This window comes from Chrysochloris asiatica, unplaced genomic scaffold (assembly GCF_000296735.1).
Source record: "Chrysochloris asiatica unplaced genomic scaffold, ChrAsi1.0 scaffold00069, whole genome shotgun sequence".
Taxonomy (NCBI): domain Eukaryota; kingdom Metazoa; phylum Chordata; class Mammalia; order Afrosoricida; family Chrysochloridae; genus Chrysochloris; species Chrysochloris asiatica.
In genome coordinates this window covers 1675403-1698588 of record NW_006408587.1, presented here as the reverse complement: position 1 = coordinate 1698588, position 23186 = coordinate 1675403, and the positions used below count along the sequence as shown (strand labels likewise).

At 39.8% G+C, this 23186-nt stretch overlaps 1 protein-coding gene across 1 annotated transcript; it reads right to left on the bottom strand.

The window, feature by feature from the left end:
* Positions 1 to 376: 376 nt before the first annotated feature.
* PTGR1 (prostaglandin reductase 1) lies at positions 377 to 21821 on the bottom strand. The gene is made up of 9 exons (XM_006864730.1): positions 21712 to 21821; positions 19869 to 19914; positions 19265 to 19321; positions 15238 to 15405; positions 11184 to 11301; positions 10042 to 10197; positions 7127 to 7235; positions 2905 to 3023; positions 377 to 487 (listed from the first exon to the last, which is right to left on the bottom strand). Exons 1-9 carry the CDS (start codon positions 21815 to 21817, stop codon positions 377 to 379), a joined length of 990 nt encoding a protein of 329 aa, XP_006864792.1. The 5' UTR covers positions 21818 to 21821.
* Between the last annotated feature and the right edge of the window lie 1365 nt (positions 21822 to 23186).

The following is a 23186-nucleotide window of genomic DNA, read 5'->3' as shown; positions in this document are numbered from 1 at the left end:
ACAGTAAGCAGTGGACTGGTTTTTGTTCACTATAATTTTCATTCTCAGTTGACAATAAGGGAGCCCTGGTGGCACTGTGGGATAAGCACTGGGTTGCTAACTGTAAGGTTGGCAGTTCAAACCCACCAGCTGCTCTGCCCCATAAGGATTTAGTCTTAGAAATGCTATTTAGAGTCACTGTGAGTCAGAATTGACTTTATGGCAATGGATTGGATTGCTAACAATACACCTTATTTACTTAAATTTGTTATTTATTTTTTGGCAGATCAAATTCATTATAATGACTATTTCTTAAATAATTAAGGCAGTACACATCTTTGCTGAAATACAGAAAACACAACCACCCAAATAACCTCTAGATTCCATGTGTACTTTTTCACACTTTCACTATGGCTTTTCCCAAATTGTCTCCTTTCAGCATTCCTATAAATGCAGCTGGCATGTTTTCAAATCCTTCTGTGATGTATTCATGGTATTGGATTTTACCCTGTGTCAAAGCAACAACAAATAAGACAGGTTAATTATATATTCCAAATAATACAGCCTTCTCATTCTAGCAACTAATATTTATGAGGTACAATTATGCAAGATTTGAAAATATAAACTTGAGGTCCTATCTCAAATAAATTTATGTTCAATTTGGGAATAAACATACACTTGTATGTCATAGATTACAAAATACACCCCAGAGAAATTGAGTAATAGGTATCAGATCATGTTGTTGTTGTTAAGTGCCGTTGAGTCGGTTTCGACCCATAACGACCCTGTACAGGGTTTCCAAGGGTGTAAATCTTTATGGGAGTAGAAAGCCTCATCTTTCTCCCGCGGAGCAGCTGGTAGTTTCGAACCGCTGACCTTAATCAGATCATAGTCTAGCAATAAGAGAAATGCCAGGAAGTAGTGACTAAATCATTGCTAAGTAAGTTGCATGTTGTTATTGTTGTTAAGTGCCATTGAGCCAGTTCTGACTCACAGTGACTCTGTGTAGGATTTCTAAGGAGTAGCTGGTGAGTTTGAACTGCCAACCTTTTGGTTCAAACCGACTTTGTAGTACAGTGCATTATCCTGCATCGCCACACCAAGTAAGTTGCATGGTAAAGTATAATAATATAAGAATCTCAGAGGAGGCGGAAATAGATGGAGACAAGAGCACCCTTCCTATAGATTATTTGTTTTATTAATAAGTTCTTATAGCCCAGTGATGTAGCACTGTTATCTCTATTTGACACCTGACGAGGCAGGATCTGTCCAGGAAGCACAGGTACCATGGCTAGTGAATTCTTTTAATATGTGTTTAGCATTCATTTAGTTGTGTGGGAGGGAAGGCCTCATTTTAGTGAGGAAAGGTTTTTCTTTGTCTTTCTCCTTCAAAGCACAGTCTACTACATGGAGCCAATTTACATTTTCAAGTTTTTTTTTAATAAGTGTTCTGATGTAGAGTCCTGGTATGGCACTGTAGGATAAGCAATAGACCACAAGGTCAGTTTGAACTATAAAGTCAGTGGTTCAAACTCACCAGCTGCTCCTTGGGAACCCTATACAGGGTTGTTATGGATAGAAACTGACTCAACAGCTCTTAACAACAGAAACAATATGTAGAAACCTAAATGATCTGATACCATTTTCTCCTAATTTATTCTAGTGAAATTTTTGCATTCTTTATGAGATTGCAAGAGGAGATTATTTACTTGAGGTCACTTATCTAGTAAGTAGGGAAGCTGGGATTTGAGCATTTGACTAATAAGTTTCCTTGCTCCTCCTCTGGAAGAGGTAAAGAACGTGGAAAGGGTGGGAATCTATAATCTAGTTCAAAGGCTAAAAATAGGATGAATAGTAATATCAAGAGGTTAATAGGAGAATTTATGCAGGTATACGGAAACTCTACTATTTCAGATTCTAAAGAATTTGAAGTAGACATCAGAATTTCTTGACTGATTAGATGTGGGGTATGAAAGAAACAAAAAACAAAGACAATTCCAAGATGGGTAGGATATCCGTATTTGAGAAGGTTTAGCCAGAAATAAACCATATTTTTTCTTTGACATGTTAAGTCTGAGATGTGTATTAGGCATCTAAGAGCAGCTATTGAGTAAGCAGTTGAATAGACAAATGTAGAGTTCAGGAAACTGGTATAGACTAGAGATAGAAATTTGGGAGTTTTCAGTATATTGATGGTATTTAAAGGCCTGAGCCTAGATGAATTAATTAAAGGAAAGAGTGTGCATAGAGAAGAAAAGAGCTTCAATGATGGTAATGCTAATGAACATGTGACAATAGGGTGATTATGTTTGTCAAATACCGTCCATTATCAAGTAATCCTGAGGATTTACCATTTGATTTTTCATGAAGAACATTGATGAGCATGACAAAGCAATTTTGGTGCAGTGGCCCCAAAACCAAACCCACAGCCATTGAGTTGATTCCAACTCACAGTGATTTATAGGCTAGAGTAGAACTGCTCTTTAGGGTTTCTGAGATCATAAATCCTTATAGGAGCAAGTAACCTCAACTTTCTTCTGGGGAGCAGCAGTTAGCAGCCACTATGCCACCAAGGGGATAAAAATCTGATAAGTGGGCTCAAGAAAGAATGGATGGAAGAGGAATAGCAGACACTGGACAAGCAAAACTCTGCCAGGAATTTTGTTATAAAAGGGGAAGCAGTGAAGTGGACCTGTCTTTGCAGTGGAAATGAGATCTGGAGATTTGTTTTTTGTTTTGCTTTGCTTTTCCTCTTTTAAGATGAGAGAAGTAGAGTGTCTACTAAAGGCAGTGATCTGACAGATTGCAGAAAACTGACGATGCAGCAGAAAGAGGGAAGAACTGGTGGGATGACAGACAGTCTTAGTGCAAAAGAGAACGGGGATCACGTGCTTAAGTGGAGGGGTTAGTCCCATACTCCATTACCTCGGAGACCCATTTCAGCAAATCTTCCAAAGCCTTCTGGCGTACATTGCCTTGCCAGCGGGTAACTATGAAGCCTTCCATGCGGAGTTCCTGATAGATGATAATTTCTGGGGGTGGACCTGTGAGGAGGAGCACAGATTTAGGCCACAGGGTCAGGGAAGTAGATGCGGTGAAAACACAGGCAGCACAATTTACCATCACTGTTCACTTAGTGTGTCCTCCTTCATTTCGTCACTTCTTTCTCATCCATGGGGATGCTGACTAATCAGCATGCATTTTGTGGGAAGCAGAATAATGCCCCACTTCCCCCAAGATGGCCATGTCCCATCTCCAAAATATAGAAATATATTACCTTATATGGCAAAAAAAATACTTTCCTGGTGTGATTAAGGGAAGGATTTTGATATGGGGAGATTATCCTGGATTATCTGTGTGGGCTCAACGTAATCACAAGGGTCCTTATAAGGAAAAGAGACAGGGAGGAAAGTCAGTCAGAGCAGATGTGATGATTTCAGCAGAGGTCAGAAAGAGAGTGAGAAATATTTGAAGATCCTATACTGCTGGCTTTGAAGATGCTGGAAGGGACCTCATGCCCAGGAATGGCACGTGGCTTCTAGAAGTTGGAAGAAGCAAGAAAATAAAGTTTTCTTCTAGAGCCATCAAAAGGAACGCAGCCCTGCTTACCCAATTTAGATTTTCTTTTTCCATTTTAGACTTTTGACCTCCAGAATTGTAAGATAATAAATTTTGTTGTCTTAAACCACTACCATTTGTGGTAGTGATAGGAAGGAGTCCTGGTGTGGCTCTATGGGCTAATGCATCAGACTGCAAAGTCGTTTGAACTGTAAGGTTCAAGCTCACCAGGTGCTCCTTGGAAACCCTATACAGGGTCGCTAATGAGTCGGAATTGACTAACTGGCACTTAACAACAACAACAGTGATAGGAAACTAATATACACTCTGAATCTTTGCACAGACCAGGCAGGCCACAAGTGTTCATTCCTCACCTGTCAGGATCAAGACCTACCAGCAACTTGCCAAACAGTTTTGTGGAACAGAGCAAGACCTTGAAGGTAAACAGGGTAAGTTTTTGTTGCTACTATAGGAGGAATTCTTGATAGTTACCATGTTCTGCCTATGGCTTAATGAAATCATTCTGTGACATAAACTCATTTTCTTCTGTTCTATACTTAAAGGAGATGCAAGAGTCAGTAAGAGGAACTAGATCAAGAGACTCAGTAACTCCCACACCTGCTTGCTCTTAACCATTTCAGTAGATCGAGAGCTAGCCTGAATATGGATTCAATGCTAGCATATCAGAATCATCTGGAGGACTTGTGAATGTAGTTGCTGCACCTGTCTCCTAATTTCAGATGTAATAGATCTGGGGTGGGGCCTAAGCATTTCAATTTCTAACAAATTCCCAGAAAATGGTGGTGTTATTCTGGGGCTACACTTTGAAAATCACTGGCCTACAGAACACAGCAAGATGATTATCAAATCACTGCGCCGACAAAGAAGGTATTCTTGTGTAAGTGGCTGTATTGGTTGGCTGGTCTATTGTCCCAAGAATCAGACGTAATCAGGAACTGAGGAAACGATACTTCAGCACAGCCCGATACGTTCCAGGAAGTCAGGGGAAGATGCCTAGGTATTGTCAGAGCCGAAAGTGACAAAAAGAGGAGCAGCATCTCAGTGTTCTTAATGGTGGTGGTGTGCTGTGGAGTCAGTTCCACCTCACAGTGACCCTGCATAGGGTTTCCAAGGCTGTAAATCTTCCTGGGAGCAGAAAGTCTCATCTTTTCTCCTGCAGAATGGTTGGTAGTTTCAAACTGCTGACCTTAAGGTTAGCAGCCTGACTCATAACCACTATGCTACCAGAGCTCCTACAGTGTTCTTCATAGCTGATATCATTTAAGCCTCAAGTTCCCACTCTCTATTTGCAACAAAATGATGTTTTGTTGTTGTTGTTAAGTGCTGTTGAATTGGTTCTGACTCATAGCAACCCTATATAGGGTTTCTGAGGAGCAGTAGTTAGCAGTCCAGTGCTTATACTATAGTGCCACACCAGGACTCCAAAATAACACTGTTGTTGTTGTTACATTCCTACTCATAGTGACCCTGTACAAGGTTTTCAAGGAGTGACTGGTGGGTTTCAACTGCAGTATAGTGCTTATCCTACGTTTTTTTCTGGAACCGAAACTGATGATGCTCAGGACAGACACGTGAGACAAAGACTGACATACAATAGTGACACCCCAAATGCTAGACTGGTCTTGCACACAGAGTGCTTCTATAGAAGACACTTCCAACCACCTTTTTTTTTTTTAATGACTTAAAGATTGGAATCCTCTTTTCCTCATTGTGTAAGAGGATAAAATACTATTTCTGGACGTCCATCTTGATGGTAATATTGGTTTCTTTATTGATGGCAAAAAGCAAATGTGGATTAAAGTTCCAGTAAACAAAACCTGTCTTTGAGTTATCCTAACATTGAAACTCATTGGAATTTCTGAAGATGAGAGACTAACTCCTATGATTAAAATAGAACAGACAAGGCCAGGTGATCTGAAGACCTATCTGAGCAGCGAGTTTTCCAGACATAACTGCTAAAAAGATGAGATCAAGGTGCTGTAGCTAAAATGTTTGGCTGTAGCTAATTGGACTGTGGTGAAGCAAACACTTCCTGGAGCTTTGCTTAGGTGTCAGGCAGCCATGATTCTAGCTTAGTATCACTGAGAAAAAAATAGAGGGAAAAAGGCCCTAATAGTAGGATTGTCAAGTAAAACTGGAGTTTTCCTCTTGCAAAAAGGTAGTGTCTTTGATTTCTCACCACCCATGAAGGGCCTATCAGTTGCCCTTCCTCAGCCCCTTTCACTTGTCTCCCCATGCTGGCCATGGTGTTAACTAACTGGGCTGTAAAGTTTCATTTCCTGGAATTAAAGTCCCTCATAAAATGAATACCAATTTATTTATGGTTGCCTAGATCCTGATTGGAGTCCTGGTGTGGCACTTCAGGATAATTCACTGGACCTCAAGTTTGGTTTGAACTCAAGATCCGCTGTTCAAACCCACCAGCGGCTCCTTGGAAACCCTATACTGGGTTTGAGTCAGAACCAACTCTACCGCACTTAACAACAACAAGATACTGAGTATAGTCTGAAAAATTCTTTTTTTGTTGTTATTACTTCTTCTTTGGGGGCCACAGATAAACCTGTAATCTCACCTTTAGCACATCTCAGTATTGGGAGGTCAGAAGACCTGTATTTATTTTGAGTCAACCCCTAGCAGGATTTAAAGAGTCTCTGGTCTTCTAGCCATTTTTAATCTCCCTTCCTGAAAAATGAGAGGTCTACCCAACTCAACAACGCTTAACAACAACATACGTCTCAAAACATTGGGATTTAATGAGTGTAGTTCTCTAGTTGTTACTGCCTTTGGCTTTTGTGTGTGAGGAGAAAGGAAAGGGCAGTCTCATCATAAGAGCGTGGAGAAGTGAAGCATCTAGCAGCACTGGGACATAGGAGAGCCAAATGTTCACTGAAACACACAAGCAAAGGGCTATACCAGAGTGGAAGGGAAATGCATGCTCCTTTTGCTCTTGGTGGAAACCAGGTTTGGTGAGGTTGGAGTATCCTGCAGCTCTAAGAAGCAAAGACTAACAACCGAGACTAAAGGACATGACAGCTCACCCTTCCTTTCACCCACAACAAGTCATCCTCTACCCCCTATACCTCTAGTAATTTCCTGAATATACTGAAGAATCCTAATATTTGACCAGCCAACCTAAGATATTCGGTTTCTAAATCTATCTTTTTGTAATTTTCTAGAAAACAATAGGCAAAAAACTAAAATGTTAATAACTGTAAGTTTTCTTCCATATTTTTGGAGAGCGTGGTAACTCTACATTAAACCTTAATATAAACTGATTTAACACAAAATAAAATTATTATGTTTTAATAAATGCAGTTTCAGCATATTTCATCAAGAATATTGGAGGATGTTTCTATTTTTTTTGGTTTTTCAATATCGTCATTAGCAGTTGTCTTACTTGATCCACATAGTCAGTGGCAGAGTTCATTGTTGCCTTAGAAGTTAAGTCAGACAACTGTATAACTTTAACCTTTCTAATATTTTCGTAGTCACTGGCCCATACCATATCTGTGAATTTTTTCTTTGCCCCGATTTTCTACATCTCTGATCATGTACATGAGCTCATTACCTGGGGGACGTGGACGAGTAATGTTATATGTAGAAATGGCTCCACACATAGCAATTTTTCCAAATTTCTTCATCTGGGGGATAACCGTGTTTGAAAACTCTCCACCTACCTAAACAGGAACCAAAAAACAAAACAACAACAACAACAACAAACATGAACTTAAAATAAGGTAAACACTACAGGATTCAGGGGAATCATTAAGTCACAATTTTAATTTCATAATACCTGTTTTAGCAGCAAGAAACAGATTGAACTAGCATAATAGTCCAGAAAATTGCAGTTAGGAAGCAAGCATTAGGAACTGGGCATTTCTATTTAACTCTGAGAATGTACCTTCTATAGCATAAATTTTGTTTTATTATATACTGGGGTTCTTTGATTAACCCAATAATCTCATTGCCTTATAATTAAAAAATATGGAAAAATACTCATGAGGCATATGAAGAGCAAAGGTGGAGAACTCATATTTTCTGATGTCAAAATGTATAAATGAAACTGAGTTGAGAGTCTAGAGATAAACCCTGACATTAATGGTCAACTGGTTTTCGACAGGGGTACCAAAGTAACTCAATTTAGTAAAGGAATACTAGTAGTCTTTTCAACAAATGGTACAGAACAACTGGGTATCCACACAGAAAAGAATGAAATTAGATTCCTTCCTTACACAGTACCCAAAAATGAACTCAAATGGATCTTGTAGGTTTAAATGTAAGTACTATAAAACAATAAAACTCTTGAAAGAAAAATCTTAAACTCTTAGAAGAAAACATAAGCATAAATCTTCATGATCTGGGATAACACATAACACTAAAACTCAAGCAACAAAAGAAAAATAGATACATAAGACTTTGTGAAGAATTTGAACAGACACTTCTCCAAAGGCGATATGTAAATGACTAATGATAACATGAAAAGATATTTAACATCAGTATCCAGTCAGCTTCAACTCACAGCAACCCTGTAGAGGGTTATTTGTGGAGTGGCTCATGTGTTTGAAGCATTGACCTTTTGGTTGGCAGTACAGTGCTTATCCTAAAGTGCCACATGCAAATCAAAACCACAATAAAATATCACTTCAACTCTAGGATTATGGCTATAAACAAAAAGACCAGTAATAAGTGTTAGTGAAGGTTTGAAAAAACTAGAGCCCTGATCCATTGCTAGTGGAAATGTAAAATACCGCACCCACTGTGCAAAAACAGTTTGGCAGTTCTTCCAAATAGCAAACATGATTTACCATGTGACCCAATTCCCAAGAGAAATAAACATATAAGTGCTCATAAAAACTTGCAAACAAATATTCATAGCAGCATTATATGAGGGAGTTTCAAAAAGTTTGTGGAAAAGTAGAATTAAAAGATAATAGAATTTTCCATGAACTTTTTGAAGCCCTTTCATACATACTAACCAAAAAGTATAAACAACTCAAATGCCCATCAATGAGTGAATGGATAAATAAAATGGAGTATACAGAACATGGAACACAGAATGGTTTAAAATTAAGAAATGTGTGTGACAGGGTTGTATTTTTTCACCATACTTATTCAACCTGTATGCTGAGCAAATAATCCAAGAAGCTGGGTTCTATGAAGAAAAACGTGGCATCAGGATTGGAAGACTCATTGTTGTTGTTGTTGTTGTTTATGCTGTCGAGTCGATTCCGACCCATAGTGACCCTGTATAGGGTTTCCAAGGAGCAGCTGGTGAGCTTGAACCACCAACCTTGCAGTTCAAATGTGTGGTGCTGTGGAAGACTCATTAATAACCTGCAATATGCAGATGATACAACCTTGCCTGCTGAAAGTGAGGAGGATTTAAAGTATTTACTGATGTAGATCAAAGAGCACAGCCTTTGGTATGGCTTGCATCTCAATGTAAAGAAAACAAAAATCCTCACCACTGGACCAATAAACAACATTCTTATCTTGAAGTTGTCAATGATGTCATTCTTCTTGGATCAATCATCAACCCTATGGAAGAAGCAGTCAAGAAATTAGATGACATATTGCATTAGGCAAATCTGCTGCACAAGACATCTTTAAAGTATTGAAGAGCAAAGACATCAGCTTGAGGACTAAGGTGCGCCTGAGCCAAGCCATGGTATTTTCAATAACCTCACATGCATGCGAAAGCTGGATAGTGAATAAGGAAGACCACAGAATTGATGCTTTGGAGTTATGGTGCTGGAGGAGAATATGGAAAGTGCCATGGGTTGCCAAAAGAACCAACAGATCTGTGTTGGAAGAAGTGCAGCCAGAGTGCTCCTTGGAGGCCAGGATGGCCAAACTTCATGTCTCATACTTTGGACATATTGTCAGAAGGGACCAATCTCTGGAGAAGGCTATCATGTTTGGTAAGGTGGAAGGTCAGAGGAAAAGAGGAAGATCCGCAGCGAGATGGATTAGCAAAATGGCAGCATCAATGAGTTCAAGCATGGCAACAATTGTGAGGTTGGCCCAGGAACGGGCAGTGTTTTGTTCTGTTGTATATAGGGTCTCTAGGAGTCAGTACCGACTTGATGGCACCTAACAACAAAAACACCCATATAATAGAATGCTATTTGGCCATAAAATGGAGCAAGGTATTGATATATGGTATAATACAAATGAAACTTAAACATAGGCTAAGTTTAAGAAGTCAGTTACAAAAGAACTTAAGGGGGAAATGGGACGTTACTGATAGTGGGTACAACGTTGCTCTTTCTAATGATGAAAATGTTTCCAAATTGATTATGGGAATGGTTGTACAACTCTGTGGATACACTGGAAACCTCTGAGTTATATACTTTAAGCAGATGAAGTATAGAGTATATAAAGTAGATCAGTAGAAAAAAAGGCATATGGACTTTCCCAAATTTTAGATGGAAACACCATACTTTGTTAATAAGCCAGGCATAAAGAAAAATGCGTACTTACATTATCAAAATAGCAATCATAGCCATCAGGAGAGGCTTTTTTCAAAGTTTCTTCTAAAGATTTTATCGTCTTATAGTTAAAGGCAACATCAAATCCAAGTTTTTTCACGTAGGCAACTTTGTCGTCAGAACCTGCTGCTCCAACTACTTTGCAGCCCTAAATGGGAGGAAAATAGAAACCAATTATAAGTCAAAGGCATGAATCAACATCAACTCCTAGTCTAGTATGGTCAGGTTCTCCAAGAACACACTCTTAGGTACTGAGCCACATATATGAGGAATACCATAGTGAGCCATAAGAGAAAATAGTCCCTGAGCCAACCTACAACCCAGTCACAACTTCAGCTTGACTATCTATTCAGCAGATTCCTTCTACATGTGTTGGTTAGTAGTCTATTTCAACCAACTGGGTGGACAACCTATTCATTTGGCTCCCTTGATTCTTTATTGAAGAAAGAATCATGAAGAAAGGGGACTAACTTGTAGCTAGAGAATGTTCAATAAAAATGATGCAAATAGTTACTGCTTACAAATGCTTACAAATCCACTGCTCTAGATATTTTGAGTTATGGTGTTGGAGAAGAATATTGAAAGTGCCACGGGCTGCCAAAAGAACCAATATATCTGTTTTGGAAGAAGTGCAGCCAGAGTGCTCCTTGGAGGCCAAGATGGCCAAACTTTGTCTCTCATACTTCGGACATATTGTTAGGAGGGACCAGTCGCTGGATGTAAGGTGGAGGGTCAAAGAAAAATAGGAAGACCCCCAATGAGATGGATTGGCCAAGTGGCAACATTGATGGACTCAAACGTGGCAACAGTAGTGAGGTTTGCCCAGGATTGGGCAGTGCTTCGTTCTGCTGTGCATAGGGTCACTATGGGTTGGTACCGACTCGATGGCACCTAATAAGAGAAGATAGAGACCATTCCTGACTTGATACCTGCATTGTTATCAAATAATAATGTACAGGTCATCTTTGCAACACCATTTGCCCCCATTTCTCAATTATTCCCAATCTCCAACTTCTAAATGAGATCCAGTAGACTAAATTGTCATGCCAGGGAAGGTCTGCTGTGTTCACTATTGCCTTCCCCTTGCCATTGTGAGTCTTGAGTCTATGTTTGTTACTAGAGGAAGCCACTTACCTTGAGCTTGGCTAGCTGTCCAACAATAGAGCCCACTGCTCCTGCTGCTGCATTAACCATCACTGTTTCTCCACCTTTCACACCACAGATTTCAAGTAAGCCAAAGTAAGCTGTTAGGCTGAAAGGAAAAAGGACATATGCATAGATTTGTTTCTTTCTCTTCTACCTCATTTATATATACCCCGAAGGCCTTCTTGGAACACCCTCGGTGGTACAAACAATTGACATTCCTTTCTGCTAACCCAAAGGTTGATGGTTAAAGTCCATGTCGAAAGACTGGTGATCTACTTCCAAAAAGTCAGCCATAAAACACCCAATGAAACACAACTCTACTCTGACATGCATGGGGTTACCATGAGTTGAAATCAGTTTAACAGCAACTGATTTTTGGTTTGAAGGACTTCTTAGCAGTCCAGTATCATGGGTCCAGGTAAAAGACAGAAAATACAGGAGATGAATATGGCCAGCTACTATTAGTCTAAGGAGCTCAGGTAGAGTAGTAGTTATGAATTGGGCTGCTAATCTCAAGGTCAGCAGTTTGAAACTACCAGCTGTTCTACAGGACAAAGAGGAGGCCTTCTGCTCCTGTAAAGATTTACAACCTCAGAAACCCTGTACAGGGTCTCTATGAGTCGGAACTGACTCCACAGTACACCACCACCACCACCACTATTGTTCTACTTCTTCCTTCTGTATCTGAGAAAGCAATACAGAAGATATAAATTAGGGAGGAAATGAAGAGTTAGCTGGAAAGGAGTTAAAACCTATCCATCCACAGGCCAAGTATCAGAAAAGAAAGAACATAGATTTCCCTTAGACTTCGGGGATCCAAGAATAGAGGGTTTGTGCTTCGTTCCAAGGTAGTCATAGGGAGATGTGTACTTCATGGATACAGCTTTGTGCCATAACGGTGTCAAAGCTATACAGCAGATATAATGGTATGATGTATTAGGCATGCAAAGGGCCAGAGGAAGAACTTCATTTTCTGTGGTAGTATGAAAGACTTGAAATTCCCCCTATTACTCCAAATGCAGCATCTAAGTTAATTTGCAAGGAAAGAACTACTGGGCCTGCAAGGATGCAGCATGGGCCGTACTGAAGGGGACCAGGTGAAAAGACCACTACACCTCAGTGGATTACCAGCTTGAAAAGGGATGTAGTTAACTTGAAGGGAAACGTAAAACTATGAGCAGGAGACGAGCACATAATATAACCCTATAGATCAAGGTCAAGAAGTTGCTATCCCCTCTCTACTGACACTACCCTTAGACTAGCCCTTGGAGCTTTATATCAACTCTAGAGAGAAGAAAGAGGAATCCTGATTTTAAGCCTGAAATGGCATGAGAAATGACTGGTTTTAACAAGTTTTCTGTTACTACACCAGTCAAAATGAAGGGTTGAGATAGAAATGAAATTCAGCAGCAGAAAAAATATGTTATATTTTTGCCCCTTTGAATCTAAACAAAGAAATTCATACACTCATTTTAGTGATTGTTAAGCCACTTAAAATTTTCAGACAAATTCATGTCAAGCTAATTCTGTATAAAATGGACACAGCACATTGGCCTAATTTTCATTTCCTTGGCCTGTGGTTGTCTTTGGGGACCCGTGAGAGTTGGGCATTAAAAGGAAGGCAGGGAAAGGCACGTGCAGCAAGTTTCCCAAGGACCTAAATATCTAAAGTTACCTTACACAATGATTTTCAAAAGATAGGCAAAAGGCCATCTTACCACAGAATCACCTAAAGTATTTATTAACAATTTAGATTCCCCGAGCCCACCTCAGACCAACTGTTATAGATTGAATTGTATTCCCTAAAAATTCCAAAACATGTGTTGTAAATCCTACTATACCTGTAGTTATAATCCCACTTGGGAGTAAGGTTTTCTTTATTTTCTGAATAAAGCAGTATTGGTATAATGTGTGTCCTGACTCTCTTTTTGAATTATAAAAGGAGCAGATTAATCAAGGACATGAAGCAGCACTGTTTCAGGGAGACAAATGATATGTCACATGAGGATCACCAAGGAGACCAAGGAGCACTAGGCCTCCAGATGTTGAGACAACCTTCACCCAAAGCAGACAGAGAAAAGAATGCCTTCCTCTAGAGCTGACACCCTAAATTTAAACTTCTAGTTTCCTAACCAGTGAGAAGAGCAATTCATTTTAAAGCCACCCACTTGTAGGGTTCCTATTATACACAGCAACATAAATAAGATACCCACTTACTCAGAAATAGTAGGACCTGGAAATCTGAATTTTAATAGGACTCTAGGTGATTCTTATTAATTTTGCAACCGAAAACCACTTTCTTAATGATTGCTGATGCCAGAGTTTCCTGGGCAAGTTAGCCTAACCCTAAAAGAGAGGCAGAGTGTACACCTTCTGATTGTACTATCACAAACAGCACACCTCAACCCCCTTCTAGGTATCTCCAGAATCACCTTTTAATAGGATATATTGATCATATCAACCTTTTTAAAAAATATAATGAAGAAAAGAAGATGGAGAGAACAGCAGTAAAGAAATCTAGAGGAAAAATTAGAGGTACACTTTAGATTAAGGGGAACGTGATAGAAGCAAAGGGTAGAACTCAAAACACAAGGACTGTTCCAATTTAATTAGAGAGAGGTCTTGGTGAAGGAAATGATATAGTGCTTTTGATAGAATGTTACATCTGTGGATCTTGGACGACTGAAAGTCAACCTAGGTTTCAAAGTTCTACTTCTTTATAGTCTGTAATAGAAGACCCAACATTCTTTGGTATTTGGCTCACAATGACAGGAATTTTTTTTAAAGAACTGAGGAATGCTAGAAACAGGCTTGGCATAACTCCTTCCGCTCAATTACTGAGAATGAAGTTGATCTTTAGAGTAAAATTATACTCCCTAAGAGTTTAGAACAGGAGAATAAAAAAGTATACATGAATGAACAAACTAGCTTATGTTTGGGGGAATCAAGACATCTTAATATTTTACAAATTATTTTCTTCTTAAATAAGTCAGGAGACTTACTCTAGTTTTCATCATGTCTGCCTTTACCCCAATTTTCTACACTTGACTCACAATTCTGAGTAAGATAAGTTGGGAGGAAAATCTCTCATCAGTGGAGGGAAGGTATAGGGCAGGCAAGAAAGATTAGGATTTTGTGATTCTGTTGAGTGTCTCCCTAATTGAATGTTGGAGTTTTGGTGTGGCACTGTAGGGTGAGCACTGGATTACTAACCAAAGGTTTGGCAGTTCAAACCCACAAGCAACTCCTTGGAAAACCTAACAGGGTTGCTATGAGTCAGAATCGACTTGATGGCAATTAATAACAGTTGAATGCTAGAAGATATCAAGAATCCTCTAATTTCACAATATTTCTTGGAAGCAGTCATTCTGAGAAGAGTAAAGGGAATGTAAATTTGGAGGGTATGGGAGTGATTTTCGAGGCTGACTGTTTAAAGGTATATATGTCTATTTAATCTTTGGAAGTCTTTTAAAAAGGAAAAAAAGGAAGCTGAAGATAAAGGGTAAGAAGAATAGAAGGAAGAAAAAAAAATGACACAACTTAAAAAAATAAAGGAACAAAATGAATTCTCGTATAGAAAAGTTTTAGGGATTCCAAAAGGCAATGAATGACCTTGCTTCTCCAGGGCACAAAATGAATGGGTCAGGAGTTTCCTGAGGGACAAGGCCAAGAAAAACTTGAGTATTTTAACTCTGTGTCAAGCTGAGTTTACTTTACAACCATTATTTTTGATCCATCTTAATTCTTGACCATAAACTTCATTACCCCTTAGATTGTAAAAACTCGGCTGTGCGTAAAACAATGTGAAGGAGAGTGTTCAGAAAAGCCAAGACAGCTAGAATTCTCATTCTCAGTATAAACTCTGAAGTGGAGTCCGAAAGTTAACTATAGCCCACCCTTCTTAGTCCCACCGTCTACTCCAATCAGCCTGTAGGCCTATAATATCTCAAGTCTTCTCTTGTTGACCAAGTACTGAACACACCATTTTGAAAACTCACAGTGTTAGGTTTTCAAGCAAACAAAATGTACTCATGAAACTCACCCTGTCAGGCCAATGGTCCCCAGAGCCAAAGACAATGGTAATGTGTCTGGCCATTCTGTAGGCAGCTTTTCCAGGTCTTTCCCATCAGAAATGGAGTGTGTTGTCCAGCCTGAAGGAGCCACAACAATAGTTCCTATTGGCAAAGCTGAGTTTTGACTTTCCACAATTCTGAAGGATAAAGAACATTGTTGTTGTTAGGAGTCATTGTCGGTTCCAACTCCCAGCAACCCTATGCAAGAGAAAATGAAACACTGACCAGTATTTTGCCATCCCCACAGTGTCTCCTACACTGGAGTCCATTGTTGCTGCCACTGTGCCAATCTCTCTTGTTGGGGGGTCTACCTCTTTTTTGCTGCCTTCCACACCTGGTGTGGTGCTGTAGGATAAGCACTGGATCGCAAGGTTGGTTTGAACCACAAGCTTGGTGGTTCAAACTCACCAGCCCTTCCTCAGCAACACTATACAGTGTTGCTATGAGTCGGAAATGACTTAATGGCACTTAATAACAACAACTTCTTTAACAAGCATTGTGTTGGTGTTGCTGTGTGCTGTGGAGTTGGTTCCGACTCATAGCAACCCTGTACAGGGTTTCCGAGGCTGTAAATCTTTACGGGAGCAGAAAGCCTCATCTTTCTCCCGCGGAACAGCTGGTAGTTTCGAACTGTTGACCTTGTGGTTCGCAGCTTGATTCGTAACCACTATGCTACCAGAGCTCCTTTTAACAAGCATAAAGAACATTAAAATACAGGAAACTTTTTTGCTTTCAAGGGAGTCAGAATACTTGGCAGTTAGTGTTCACAAAAGAACTGAGGTTGATATTCCAGAATAAAATACACATTTCTCTATCTAAATTCTTAGTCACTAGCAGCATCTCCTGTTTGAGAAGAAATAAGGGACATCAGAGAGGGACTCTCTCAGCTGATCCCTGTCTGTCTCTGTTTTTACCCTCTTCTTTCTGAACAAGAGACATCTGTTCTCTCATTCAGAGTTTTCTGGAAACTAGCTTTTCTTTTTCTGTTCTTCAGCGGTCATCCTTTCTCTCTTAGCCCTTCTCACTCCTTCATCTTTAACATTTTCCTCTCCACTGTCCCTTTTCCTTCAACATCTAAATATGCTCATTTTACCATTTTACAACCCCATCCTCTTCCTACCTTCCCCCCATCTTCCTTTTATATGGAAACTTCCTCACTTCCCATTCACCTGATAACCCACTGCAGTCTGCCTCCAGCTACCAATACTCCACTAAGATTGTTGTTGTGGTTGTTGCTATTGTGCTGTGGAGTCGGTTCCAACTCATAGCGCCCCTGTACAGGGTTCCCAAGGCTGGAAATCTTTACAGGAGCAGAAAGCTTCATCTTTCTCCCGCGGAACAGCTGGTAGTTTTGAACTGCTGACCCTGAGGTTAGCAGCCTGATTCGTAATCACTACGCTACCAGAGCTCCTTCTGCTACAATTACAACCTCCCAATTGCAAATTCTGGTGACCATTCTTCAATCATCTGATCTTACCTTTCTCCTCTAGTCAGTGTTGTTTATCATTCACAACTCTTCCCCCATTAGTTTTCAGGATACTGATCTCTCTTGGCTTTTTGCATCTCTGAGTTTCTCCTCTTGTGTCTCTTTTAATTATTCCCTTCTTCCATCCTTATCATTATATATATGTATTTGTTGTTGTTAAATGCCTTTGAGCCAGTTCCTACTCATAGGATATTTGAGGAGCAGCCGGTGGGTTTGAACTGTTGATCTTGTGGTTCATAGTTCTGTGCTCATCTTACAGTGTCACACCAGGAGTCAAATAATATTTTTAATAGTGTATTAATATATCTTCAAGTTGAATTTCTAATTTTTGCTCATTTTACTGGCATTAATGTTTTTCTATATTTTTATCTATAGGACAAAAACCCACTGCCATCGATGGAGTTGATTTGAACTCAGTAACTTTGAAGGACAGAGCAGAACTACTCCTTTGAGTTTCAAAGGCTGTGTATCTTTATGGGAGCAGACAGCCTCATTATCTTCTTGCAGAGCAGCTGGTGGCTTTGAACTGCTGTTTAACAGCCCAATGCTTTACCCACTGTGCCACCAGGGCTTCTTTCTATAGTCCATAGGAGCTGTAGAATTACAGGGATTACCATCAATCAAAGAACATTCTGCTCCAGAGTCATTCAAAGCCAAGATCTTTGGTTTTGTTCTATGGGTGTCAATGTATGGTCACCTCAGCACAGGGCCTGCTGTTCTCCTGAGTGGCCCTCCATTGAGGGGAACCTTGTTCAGGCTGTCAGGGAAGAACAGTGGGAGTTTCCATCCTGGCTGCTTCTCGAGCCCAGCCCGCCTCCCCTTCTAGGGAAGGAGGTGGAGGCTCCCCCATCCCCACTTCTCTCCCTTTTGCTCTACATTCCCAGGTAAGTCAGTAACCAACGTGGAAACAGTTGTTGTCTCATTCATTTCTAGTCTCAGAGTTTCTGCTTCTAACTGGGCCACCATCACCAAATTCACTTCCCACATTGGCTCATCCTTATCAGGCTGGGAATTTTAATCCTTCAGTAACTTCTGTCGGCCTACAGAAGTTTGGGGCCTTTTCCAGTCTGTAGGCTTCATATTGCTGTTGTTGTTAAGTACCGTATAGTCAGTTCCAATTCATAGTGACACCTGAATAGGGTTTCTGAGAAGCAGCTGGGAGTTTGAACTGCCAACCTTATGGTTCACACCAGGTACACAAACATACATAAGTATATGCATGAGGGGGTATAAAAAGTTCATGGAAAAATTCTATGTTTCCACAAACATTTTGAAGCCTCCTCGCATATGAGTGTGTATATACATACATATATAATCTATTGTAGTTTAATTCTTGTTGAGAATATATACTAACTCACTAATTTCTACATATAATTCAGTGACATTGACTATATTTTTCAAGTTGTATAACTATTTTTCCCTCCTTTTCTGAATTGTTCCTGTCTCAGTAAGCATAAAGTCAGTGCCACTAAAGTTTACTATCTAATCTTTTAAGTTGCTATTGTCCATTTTTACCATTCCTTACTAACATATCATGAGATCATATAACACTTTTATTTATTGCTTACAATGTAAAACATATCAAATGAAAACACCAGTCTTAATACCACAATACAAAAATAACTGCTGTTAACATTTTGGTGCATTTTATGGCAATCATAATGATATATTTAAAAAATATTAATTATACTTAGTTACATAATTTAAATCCATTTGTATAGTTTTATAGCCTAATTTTTCTCTCTAAACATTAGGATAAGCACTGGTCAGCAGTTAACAGCTCCTCAAAACTTAAACTATCTTTTCATTGTGTTTTTGGTGAAACTTTACAAAGAAAATTAGGTTCCCACTTAACAATATTTACAGTTTGTTCAGTGGCATTGGCTACATTTTTTACAATGTGAACTTTCATTATTTCCATTCTGAACATTCTGTTTCCAATAATGTAGTTTCCCTGCGCTTGTCTTTGCTTTTGAGTAAATGCTGACCATTTGGTCTCATATGGAAGACTTTTTTCTAGGAGCACAGTACACACAGATGATATTGTTTATTTTATGAGCCAATCAGTTATTTCACTAAAAGATAACCTCATGGTATATAATGCCATTTTTCAAAAATTATTGATCCTAGTATGTACACTGAACAGCATTTGAAATAGTAGTATGTTAATAATGGTCACCTCTAAAGCTTCAAAGGATGGGGAAAATTTTAGATTCAAGGTAACATTTTCATTTGAACTTTAATAGTAATCGTGAACTGGATGAAGTACCACCTTTTAAGTAATTAAAAGTAAGGATAGCAAAGAGAGACTGAAATAAAGACCGTATCACATTTTCCTCTCCTTGCCAAAAAGTCAGGAAGGTGGCAGGTTTTTCAGTTTGCTTCCAAGATCAAACAGTGAGTCAACTAAGCAGGCTGAAGAAATTGTTAAGCTATGGGCATACAGGGCCCAGCAGGAGAGCCAGGAAGAGACAGGTTTTCCAAACCTTAGGGAAGACGCAAATAACTACCTGGCCACTTGTTGCCCCATCATCGTATCACCTTCCTTCAATTTTCTGGCTGACACTCTGAAAAAAAAAAACCAAAACAAAACCCAACTTTAATACATACTAGTACCTGGGGAAAACTGTCTTGAGTTTAAAGCTAAAAGGGAAATCCTGGGAGAGTGTGAACAGAGAAGAAACATAAATTCAAAGAGCAGTACAGCTGGATCAGATATAGATGGATAGCTGTAAGAGGTAGTTTTTCTCTGTCACCCCAAGGAATCTGATGGTATTCTTAGGATCTCCCTCTAACCAAATTATTTACTAGTAGTGAAATGGGCAGATTGGACTTTGATGTCATTTTCCTTTTAAAATTTCTGGGAACAATTCAGGTGAGCGATACAAGACAAATTCTACCCAGCAGATGGGAGAAAGTTTTTAAATGATAGGTCTAGGGTGCTCCCTCAGGAAGCTTCTCAAGCCTTTTGCCTGATAATGAGGGCAGGGGTGGGGTGGAGGGGATGGCGACAGACCTGATAGTGTTTCAAATCAGTTAGATGTTTTAAAACATGAACAGTTTAAAAAGAGGGTCCAACACACCACACAAGAATTTTCAGGGAGAAAATAATACCTCATATAGGGATCCACACTGAGAAACAAAGCTTCAAGCAGTACCTCTACAAAATAAAGCATTTCACAGTTAATTACAAGCTCAAGGTCTGATGTTTCATTGTGTTTGGCACTCTAAATAAACAGTCTTTCTGGTTCAGGATTGTGCTCTTATCTAAGGGTGGCTTCCAATTTAAGAGGTTCTTTCATGTGGTCCAGCATAGACCTGGTGTGGCGCTGTAGGATAATGCACTGGATCGCAAGGTCGGTTTGAACCATGAGGTTGGTTTGAACAGCAAGGTCAGCAGTTCAAACTCAGTAATGACTCGATGGTACTTAACAACAACAGTTAATGTTAATAACAATAATAGTAATGCTATTTATTCAGCATTTATTTCATACTTTACATGGATTATTTCATTTGATGCTCCCAGCAACTCTATGAAATAGGTTCAATTATTATTTCCATTTTTATCAATGAAGAATTTAAGCTTAGGTTAAATAAATTGCCCAGAGTGAAATTTTGGTATGTTACAATAATTGGTATGTTACAATATTCACATGGGGTTTTATTATCAACCTCAGTGAATAGTAAAGAATATGTACATGTTTTGTTGGAGTGACCTCACGTACACATTCTCTGAAATTTCTAATCTGAGTTTCGGCCCTCATGATTTAGATAGGACTAATAACTTTTCCATGTTACTTGATGGCATCCTCTTCTCTTAACAGGTTACTGGTCTATTGAAACTTCTTATATTCTAATCTATAAAGCTACACGTCATGGGGTGTGTACTATTTCTCTCTTGTCAGTATCTTTAGGTTTATGTTGTCCGAGTTTTTCCTTCTTTGTGTGCTCACAGGAGTCATCTGAGCTCTTTGCACATAGCTGTTGGTCAGTGTGCAGCCAACTGTTACCACCAAGCTCACCAGGAGAGAACGGACACCCTTCCTACACTCTGGTCAAAGCCATGAGGAGTAATGCATCCAAGAAGTTTCTCAATTATCAAGGAAAGCAGAGGAATCCTCTAGTGGGGTATTAGCAAACAGGGCACAGAGGCTTAAAAAGTGCTTGTATACTGGAGCTTGCCAATCCATGAGACTACCATGAAAACAAGCTCAAACTATCTGCCAGAAAGGCTACATAGAGAACTGGGTATTGTGTCTCAGTGGAAAGAGGCTAACCACCAGGCATACGTAGAAAGCCCATTCTAACCAACCATCTAGCCCAGATGAGATTGACAAAGCTGCCCAACCAACAGAATTGTGAAATTGTGAAATGATCGTTGATTGAAGTCACTACGTTTTGGAATAGTTTGCTACAAAGACTGATACACACTTGCTAGAACAAACAAGAAATTTCTTTCCTCAGTTTAGAAGACTAAACGCCTGTGTTCCAAAAGCTGACTCATTCTGGAGGAAGGTCTTTGTCTCTTTCGCTTCTACTCCCTAGTTCCTTGGAGATCTCCATGTATCTTGGCAACTATTTTACCCCATCTCTACTCTGTTCTCTTGCTTAATCTCTTTATATATCAAAAGAGACTGACTCAAGATACACTCTACAGTAATCCTAACTCACTAACATAATGAAGGCAAACTGCTCTCAAATGGGATTATAACCATAGGCATGTTGTTGTTAAACTCCACCTAGTAGTTCCAATTCATAAAGGCTCTCTGTATGGGATATCTGAGGAGTAGCTGGTGGGTTTGAACTGCCGACCTTGTGGTTCAAAGTCCAATGCTGGTTCTATAGTGCCACACCAGGAGACCAACCATAGGCACAGAGGTTAGAATTTACAACACATATTTTGAAGGACAATCCGTCAGAACACTTCCAGTTCTAAGATCTTAGCAGTATGGCTTACCTCCATTTTTCAAGGGTTGAAGTTCAGTTGTCTTCAACTCAAAGTTACTTGTAGTAGGATAACCTTCAAAATGTTTCTTCAGGACCCAACTCTTAGCACAAACCATCTTGAAGCTCCTAGAATACAGAAAGGTACTAACTGTCATGAAGTTTCTGAATTGTATGGTTTCTTAGCCATTGAAAGGTCTCTATAACATTCCTCATCTTTATCACTCAGCATCAGTCACATTTGTTGTTGTTGTTGTTGTTGTTAAGTGCCGTCGAGTCAGTTCCGACCCATAGCGACCCTGAACAGGGTTTCTGAGGCTGTAAATCTTTACGGGAGCAGAAAGCCTCATCTTTCTCTCGCGGAGCAGCTGGTAGTTTCGAACTGCTGACCTTGCGGTTCGCAGCCCAATTCGTAATCACTACGCTACCAGAGCTCCTTTATCTAGCATTTAGTATTTACTATGTATCTATCTGGTGGAGCCCTGATGTGATGCTGTGGGCTAATGCACTGGACTGCAAAGTTGGTTTGAACCACAAGGTCGTGGGTTCAAGCTCACCAGCTGCTCCTTGGAAGCCCTATACAGGGTCGCTATGGGTTGGGACTGACTCGACGGCACTTAACAACAACAAAACAAATATATCTGGTGCTGCACTAAGCATATCATCTAATTTTACCCTCAGAACTTCCCTCATAAATTAGGCATTATTGTCTTAGCCAGTGTACAGGATGAAGCAATTAAGACTTAAATGAAATCTCTAAGGCAAGGAAAAATGTAAAGCAACATAAATTCTTCCCAGCCATCCCTAGGGTTTCTCCAGGATGCTGAGGGAATGCTACGAGGCATGCAAGTATTTCCAGTTTGTTACAGGCAAGTATTTCCAGTTTCTTATCTCACATGAAGCAAATTCTAAGAAAAAAAGTTTCAAAAACAAAGAACAGAAAAGAAGTTCACACCCATTTTTTACAAGATGGATCAGTTAAGTCTAAAGCAAACATTTTCACCAACATCTGAAAACTACTGGGGTGGGGCAGGTGGGAGGGAAAGGGAGTACCTCTGTAACTCCGCCCCATTGTCAGACCCTTCACTCCAAGGGGAAAGGAAGCATTTGTTTGGTGGGGTTTAAATTTAGGGACTGGAGTCCAGGTGTAGTGCTGTGGGTTAATGCGCTGAACTGCAAGGTCGGAAACCCTCTACAGGGTCATATGGGTCGAAACCTACTCGATGGTACTTAACAACAACAATAACCAACTTTACCGGACTAAGGAGCTCTGGTAGCACAATGGTTACAAGTCGGCTACTAACCTCAAGGTCAGCAGTTCAAATCCACCAGCTGCTCCTCGGGAGAAAGATGAGGCTTTCTGCTCCCATAAAGATTTACAGCCTCCGAAACCCTGTACAGAGTCGCTGAGTCTGAGTCGCCACAGCACACCACCAAATTTAAGGACAGAGTCTCTGGGTGGCTCAAAGGGTTAAGCTCTGGGCTAGC

Excerpts from the sequence above, each read along its gene's own strand:
- PTGR1 (XM_006864730.1), bottom strand. The coding sequence starts at position 21,817 with ATGGTTTGTGCTAAGAGTTGGGTCCTGAAGAAACATTTTGAAGGTTAT. Across the intron at positions 19,322-19,868 it reads AGTGTGGATCCCTATATGAG|AGTGTCAGCCAGAAAATTGA; the intron begins GTATTATTTTCT and ends TTTTTTTTTCAG. Across the intron at positions 11,302-15,237 it reads GGGACCATTGGCCTGACAGG|CCTAACAGCTTACTTTGGCT; the intron begins GTGAGTTTCATG and ends TTTTCCTTTCAG.